At 45.2% G+C, this 7,766-nt stretch overlaps 1 protein-coding gene across 1 annotated transcript; it reads right to left on the reverse strand.

Annotated features, from left to right (window-relative positions):
- Nucleotides 1-3,033: 3,033 nt before the first annotated feature.
- Nucleotides 3,034-6,989, reverse strand: LOC125521089 (Calcium-dependent lipid-binding (CaLB domain) family protein). The gene is made up of 7 exons (XM_048686140.2): nt 6,786-6,989; nt 6,580-6,684; nt 4,381-4,507; nt 4,225-4,296; nt 4,089-4,137; nt 3,609-4,002; nt 3,034-3,518 (listed from the first exon to the last, which is right to left on the reverse strand). The coding sequence occupies exons 1-7, from the start codon at nt 6,817-6,819 to the stop codon at nt 3,481-3,483; spliced, it is 819 nt and encodes a 272-aa protein (XP_048542097.2). The 5' UTR covers nt 6,820-6,989; the 3' UTR covers nt 3,034-3,480.
- Between the last annotated feature and the right edge of the window lie 777 nt (nt 6,990-7,766).

Consider the following 7,766-nt stretch of genomic DNA (forward strand, 5'->3'; position numbering starts at 1 on the left):
ACGCCCCTGTAGGACACCATCTAATTCATATGGAAACTGACCCATCTAATTAGACTATCAAGATTACTCTAACATAACTTGCACAACATGTACTAGAGATCTATCTGTGGCTCAGGAAATGTTTTTTATCTTGTTACTGGAGCTGCAAAATAGTAGGAAAATGAATCACTTAAATATTATTGGAGTCTTGTTCATATGAAGAAAAAAATAGTGGTGTTTTCGCCAGGAGCTTGAGGGCACAAATAAGTTGTGCAGCAACACAATTGTACGAGTAGTACTGTTGTGCTGCTGTTTAGCATGGCATCCGCAGTATGAAGAAACATGGGATCAAGCAGAGGAACCGGTGACTACTGGTTCAACTGTAACTCCAATGTCCAAACCAAGACAAAGCTACTGTTTTGCCATTAGATAAGGTCATTAGGTAAGGTAAAGGGACCAAGTAGTACATGACGGACGTGGCGAGATTCGTACACGCAGAGTATACAGATTCTGCCATAATTTTGGTGGTGAGTTGTTAGATATGACCAGTTCATCTACACACACATAAGACAATGCTGTGAAGAGCTAATGTCAAAGCTAGCATTGACATTTTGATCACCATGCATGGCATAGCCCTCTTGTAGCCTTGCTCTATGCAGCTCTTCATGTAGAGCATCCTTGGTATCCTCTTGTAGTCCTGTGTGAGCAGAGCACGCGTGCAGCTGCAATCACAGTTCACAGATAATCAAATTCAGAAAGTAGCTGTAGGAAAAGGAGTGAGAGCAGCACCAAGAAAAAGCCGGCTTGTGTGATGATTGGCATACCAGTTTCAGGCTTGATGCATGGTAGAGATCTCAACTGTTTGGAGGCTCCTTTCTTCTTTCCCTCTACGTTTGTGCATAACTGGCCTCTGAGATGTGCTACTTTGTGTCTCCCGCTATGGATAGCAAAAAGATACTGAGGTTCCATGACTACAACCAAGTTAGTGCAAGTCTCAGCAGTGGAACAAGTACTATCAAAACAGACAAGAACCGGTGCAGAAATTCAGTCTAGTTTCCTTTTTCTTTTCGAGTGGAAGCATCATATCTTGGGTAAGGAAGGAAAGGAAGTATCTTGTGCTTACGAGTCATAGAGCAACACACGTACAGAGCATGTTCCTTTGCTGGCTGTAAACCTCCTAGTAAATCAATCACTAGTACACTTTGGATCACCGACACACACACACAGTGCAGTCTCATGTCTTTGTTATTGTGAGGGCACTAGAGCTAGAGGACATGGAAGTTGGCATCACGAAAAGTGAGGAGCAAAGTAGTACGTTCATGTGGAATCATCATGATCATTAATCTTGGAAGCTTAACACAATTTGATTATCAGCAAAACCTTCCACTGTTAAAGCTCATGTTCCTCCCATAGACCCATGCATAACAAGATATGTGCTCTGGTCTTTTATCCGGGAAAAAACCTCCTCTTGAAATTTCCGTAGAGTTTCTTTGGAGCTACTCGCAGTCGCTTGATTCAGCTAATAGACACTAGACAGAGGACATTTTAAAGGATAAAGTGTTGTTTGTGTTGGAACCAGAAAGGCCAAAACCGACGAAGGCAACAAGTTCTTTGGCCTGGATTCCACCACCTAGGGACCAGGTGGCACTGTCGATGGATGGGGCGTTTTCCAAGAGTGATGGTATGGTGGCGGCTGGTGTGATAGTACGACACCATGATGGAACGATCATCTTTGTTGCTTATAGATTTCTGTTACATTGTAATGATGCACTGAAAGCAAAGATACATGCTTTGATGCAGGGCATAGCCTTGGCCATGCAACACACTGAGCTTTCAGTTGTCGTACAGTCCGATTCATCTATGGCCCTATCGATATTCACTGATCAATCACTTGTTCGCTCTCCGTATGATCATCTAGCATTGGAGATCAAGTCCCTGAGAGAGAATCGGGTGTTTATTTCACATAAGCTTCATCGTAGTCGTAGATTGCTTGGCAAGATACAGCAGTAAAGAGTATAGCACAACTGTGCAGCTACATAGACGGCCCCCATGCACCGAGGAATTCTTGCCTCTTGACTGTAACTCTATAATCCTGGAAAAAAACACTATTACCTTCGCAGAAAAACTAGAACAACAATGGTTAACTACTGATCATCTCGCTAAGGGAAAAAAGAGAAAAGAAATTCAGGTATGATAGCTCTTGTAAGATTGAACTCCAGAATGATTGAAGCCCTGCAGAAACACTGCTAAGTGCTAACCTCACTACTTTGCTGGTTGTAATATTGGAAGTAATATCCAATATCACCATGCTTTGGATCACCGACACATGCACACTAGGATTATGTCTTTTGAAAGTTGGCATCGTGAAAAGTGAACAGAAAAGGACTACATTCCTGTGGAATCATCATCATTATCATCAATTTACACGTTTAATTATCTGCAAAACCTTTCCATGGTAAAGCTCAGGTTCCAGCCGCTAACAAAAATACGTGTTATGGTCTTATCCAGAAAAAGGCTTCGGTAGATAATCAATGAACAGAGCAATAATTAACCACTGATTTTCTAGGGAAAGAGAAAGAAAAGCCCTACTGATTTGCCTTGCCCGTGTAAGATCTCCAGAATAATGAAAGCCCTGCAAACACACTGTAATAAGCCTCCAAACCCCGCAAAGAGATCAACCAAATTTTGAACTTTTAACAGGTTACACAAGCATCAATATCAGCTCAAGTATCTCGGGAATGGCAAATCCACACAAATCTCATTCATCTGTTGGCAAGACATCAAGGGTATACAAATCAAATAAAGAGCATCAAAAAACGATTTAGACAAGATGATGCGTCCTTCGCAGTCGATCCACAAACCCACGTAGATCAACTAAAATCTGAACTTTTTAACAGGCGTGAAGAGGCGGAACTCAGAAAATTAGCACCGGCAGTCTCATATCAAACAAAGCAAGTGCATTGAGCATCACAAAACACTATCAGAAACAAAAATACATCAACCTTTGTAGCCAATCAACAAAACCACATTTAATCAAATCCACCACACATCATGGGTACATCAAACAAGGCAAATTTATTGAGCATCACAAAAACACTTACAGGTTTTAGGTGCTGCGACCTTCTGCAGCTGCCATGCATTCACTGACGTTCGAGCAGTTAGCACTATATATTACAGACTTACTGGAAGAACAGTCTATAATGACCGCCCAAACAGAAGCAAGGAGCATCGCCATTTTGGCAAAACCACAATATAGAACTGACTTCATCATGGCAGTCTGCAAGCTACTCATATAGTGCATACTAGAGAGAGTAAACGTTTCTGATGATTGCTAGGCTGTTTCACAACACTGACGCAGAAGGAGATGATTTACATGTTGTTTCAGTTATCTAACACGCCTTCAGTAGGCTTGTGATCCATTTGAAACAGTGCAGCGGCCAGGACTGATCATCATTTTTTTTCTTCCGATGCCGCCGCGTCAGATCACTGAAGCTGGGTATATCAATATGGCCGCGGTGGATAAGCTCCGGGGTACGGTGCTGCATAAGATTCAGTGAGATCATCACATTAGTTCACCGGATTAGAGGCATGAAAATGGATGGATTTATCTAAGCTCATCAAGATCTTACCAGGTGGATAAGGGGATTGTGCTGCTGAAGGTGGTGGGTAGGGTTGCCCATATGGCTGTGGCGGGTAAGGTTGCTGCCCATATGGCTGTGGTGGGTACGGTTGCCCGTACGGCTGCGGTGGGTACGGTTGTCCATATGGCTGTGGTGGGTGACTTGCAGGAGGACATCCCTGCTGTGGGTATGGCTGCTGAGGAGGCGGAGTTGGGTATGGCTGCTGAGGAGGCGGAGTTGAGTACGCAGAAGGAGCAGGATATGGTGCGTGGCTAGGAGCTGGATAAGCTTGGTGCGGTGGGGGTGCTGCAGCATATGCTGAAGGCGCTGGGTACGAAGCTGAGGAGGCACCGTATGGCGAAGGAGCGTACTGGCCAGAAGTTTTACCTGCCATCTTGTTCTTCTGATATACACAAGAGAAAAACAATGAGGCAATGACACATTAACAGAAACAATTAAACAATGACCAGTGATCAGCCTCTCACTCACCATTGCTGAGACATCAAAGTGCATGATAAGTTTAACTTCCCCAGCAGACCTGCACAGGTTGACCTCAGTGTCAGGAAATCTGCAAGTGACAGTAGGAGAAAGGTATTACAGTACGCATATGTAACAAAACACCCACTTCATATGGCGTGTCTGGAGGGGCCATGAGGAATCATCGTAGCCACTTGTGAGCACCTTGTTCAGCGGAACCCTGCATGCAGAAACGCTCAGCCATCAGTCGCTTTACTCGGTAACAGTATAATGACTAAAATGAGCTGCATCATAATGTACAAACCTGCAGCTGCCAATGAAGTCATCGGTGTTGATTGTGTTGCTGTTCCACACGTTGATACTCAGCTCGCGGAGCCCCTCGATGAGTGGTATATGAAACTTCTCGTCGAAGGACGGGTTCCTTCCCCCATCTGATTGTATTAGGAAAAAAACAGTAAGCTTATGGAGGTCAAATATGTACAGACGTTGGAAATGTCCTTGCAGTCCACACTCCACACCGGAAAAAAAGTGTGCTTAGCACTCCACATTAATTGAAAGCCAATGGGTGTCTGCCAGATTAAATAATATGTTATGAAATGCAGATCTAAGAACCTCTTGGAAAAAGTTGAGGACTTGTTCAGGTCAACTCTAGGATGGATGAGAGTGCATTTTCTATTCGGCATAGTAATCGTAAGATAACAGAAAACGAATTTTCCTGCAAGGGTGTAATCTAGGCCTGGGTAGTTTTAGAAGCAATTGTTTCTGTTTCATAGAGAACAGAAAAAATAAACTCAAAATAAAGTGCACACCATGCCAGTTTGCTATATTTTAAGTCCTTGTCTGGATAAGGAAGGCCAAGTAGCAAATTTCAATATAGAGATATAAAAAATGGTAACACGTTGACATTGGCAAATAGCGTTCCAAATAATTGAATTGCCCAACTTCTAGAAGCAGCTCAGCATCCTGAGAGCATCACTCGAAACATATAGAGGTAGATGCCAAATCGTACTACAAAGGAAACAGGATTCCCACAGAACAAGTAATGAGTACCACTATCGCGTACAACTTTATTCATAGGACGTGCATCAAACAAAGTTAAAAGAATATATTCTCGAACCGACATGAGTATCTTATGCCAAGCTAGGGTACCATTTTTTTTCCACCAGCTAGCAGACGTGAAAGAAACAAAAACAACCACGACATTGCATTTCCGCAAAAACTAGGATGAGTAATGTGGGCCGCTAGTGTGTAGAATCATATTCATCAGGGGCGCAGCGCATCAAACAAAGATAGAAGAATATATTCCCATCGACCTGAGTATCTTATGCCAATCTAGGGTGGCGTGATTATTTTTTTACTGTAATCTAGGGTGGCACGAATCCACCAGGAGGTGTGCAAGAAACAAAAATGTCCTCATCACGAGACGCGTGATCTTCGCAAAAAATAATAGGAGGCAGAGTACCCCTATCGAATACATGGACTCCAAGGAGATACACAATGATCACGCGTGCAACCGACGAAGATATAGAAACATCATAATCCTATGGTGTCAGCTCAACTGCAATAATGTCGGCTTCCATGAATGAACAGTATTACTGTTAGATTACTACTAGTGATTTTACTAAGAGTGGGCTGAGTATGAGAGCAGTCAGTTGACACCAGTCCTAATAATGACAAGCACATGTTTCAGAAGAGCAGCCCGTATAGTAATCAAACAGTGGGCCATGCTGTAGCAAACTGTAAGTGCGCTTGAGAACTAGTCGTTGGTTGGGCGTGGTTACCCAACCACCGCGTGGTGCTGGTAGGTGCAACTACTGAAACGAATTGAGTCGAGCATGCTGATTAATCGATTGAACAGACTAAATTGGCGACAGACTGTACAATACACTAGATGATGACTCGGGTGAGTCCAGTTCAAATATCGAGTGAATTCAGTTTGAATACCACCAGTTTTGGGCACCTAGGCTTGGGCAGAGGTTGTCGACGCGCAAACTGCTGGAAGGACCAAACTGAGCAGTGAGGATTGCTTATAGCAAAGTATATATAACTGAAGATGAGAAGACGTCGCTGCTCCTGCTCCTCGAGAAGAAAGAAGAGGCAATGCTGGCATGGTCGCTCGCCCACCGTTGTTGGTGCAACTAACGCGGGATGGCGCAACTAGCGAAGAAGAAAGTGGGTTCGGTACGCCCTCCTCGATGAACAGGTCATTGCTAGTGTACACTGAGTCTCCTGTAGAACAAGGAAGAGGCAATGCTGCAGCCACCGTGCGTGTGCAAAGGCACGACGATAACTGGAACAGATTGGGCTCAATGAAGAGATTAAAGTGTGGCCAGACAGATTAGTTGCGCATTGCGCTAGCTAGACCACCAGTTCAAATGCCACCAGTTTTGACTCTCTTTTTTTTTATTTGAAGAGCAGGAGGAGTATGCGGTCACGCATAACGTCATACAGGATACAGCCATGGTGCACGAGAAGGTGAAGCAAGCACGGAAAAATGGCGTACCGGTGCAGGTGCGGGTGCGCAGCTTGGTGGTGGCGTAGTCGACGATGACGTAGGGGTCCTGGCGCGAGAAGAACTCGGTGTCCCGCAGCTTCCGGCACCCCGTCACTGCTCGACGAAATTCAGTTGAGCAAAAGGGGTCTCCAGTCCAATCAATCAATCGAGCGAGGGAGTGGGAACGGGGGAGGGAAAGGAAGGAGTATTCCTACCTCTGACCTCGAGGAGCAGGCCCTGGATCGACATGGTCGGGCGGTTGAATCGTCGGCGGCGGCGGCAAAAGGGGGCGCGGGCTGAGATAGGGAGAGAGGGAGGCGAAAGCGACCTTTGCTGCTGGTGTGATCCAAGATGGACGAGGGCGCGGGGGCTCTTTATTGCCCGCCCGACGACGCCGGAGGGGACACGCGTTTTCTGCCCTTGGGCGTCGCCTTCCGAAAACAATAACCACGTACGGACGCGCTTTGCTGTCTCTCACAAGCGGATTGGATGCAGCCTTTTCACGCCCGGGCTCCGGCGACCTCGACCCCGGGCTTGGCGTCGCTTGCACGTGACCACCACGACGGACGCTGCTTGTTGCCCCCGGTAAACCGCGTCGCCTGCGCGTTGGATCCGTATTTCTCGCCTCGCAAGCAAAGCTGCCATATGTATGTGTAGTCGTGGATGGAATTTTCATCCCAAGCAATGGGTATCGTGCGCGAACATGGAAATACTAGTAGTAGCAATGCAAGGGGAAAAGGAAAACACACGGGAGTCGAGGCGGCCGTATCCGCTGGACGGACGGCCTCGGTCCAGACTCAAGTCAAGTCGTATTTTTTTGACAAATCTGGCCTCTTTGTATAAGGCTGGTCATTGTGAGGAGTAATTTAGACTAGTGTCATGCATATGCCACTAGCTAAAGTTACTATCTTCATAATGCAAAATAATATAATAATAGTATCTCAGATGGCTTCATTTATTAGTTTATAGACTCATCTTGTCTTGGAAAGCGCTATGTTATGTTACCATCTCTCATTAATTACTTGCCACATAAGCAAAAATTTCTTGAAATGCGTTATGTTACTAGCTAAGTTACTCCCACTATGACTAGCCTAACTTGAGGCACGTCTGGCCCTTGAGCAAAACTAATTTAAAGTCTGATCCCCGGGCTTGGCGCCACATATCATGGAGTCAAAGTTGTACATGTCGGCGTCGCA

The sequence above is a fragment of the Triticum urartu genome, chromosome 7A (assembly GCF_056163025.1).
Source record: "Triticum urartu cultivar PI428250 chromosome 7A, HENAU_Tu73, whole genome shotgun sequence".
Taxonomy (NCBI): Eukaryota; Viridiplantae; Streptophyta; class Magnoliopsida; order Poales; family Poaceae; genus Triticum; species Triticum urartu.

Excerpts from the sequence above, each read along its gene's own strand:
- LOC125521089 (XM_048686140.2), bottom strand. The coding sequence starts at position 6,819 with ATGTCGATCCAGGGCCTGCTCCTCGAGGTCAGAG. Across the intron at positions 4,297-4,380 it reads GACTTCATTGGCAGCTGCAG|GGTTCCGCTGAACAAGGTGC; the intron begins GTTTGTACATTA and ends TTCTGCATGCAG. Across the intron at positions 3,519-3,608 it reads ACAATCCCCTTATCCACCTG|CACCGTACCCCGGAGCTTAT; the intron begins GTAAGATCTTGA and ends AATCTTATGCAG.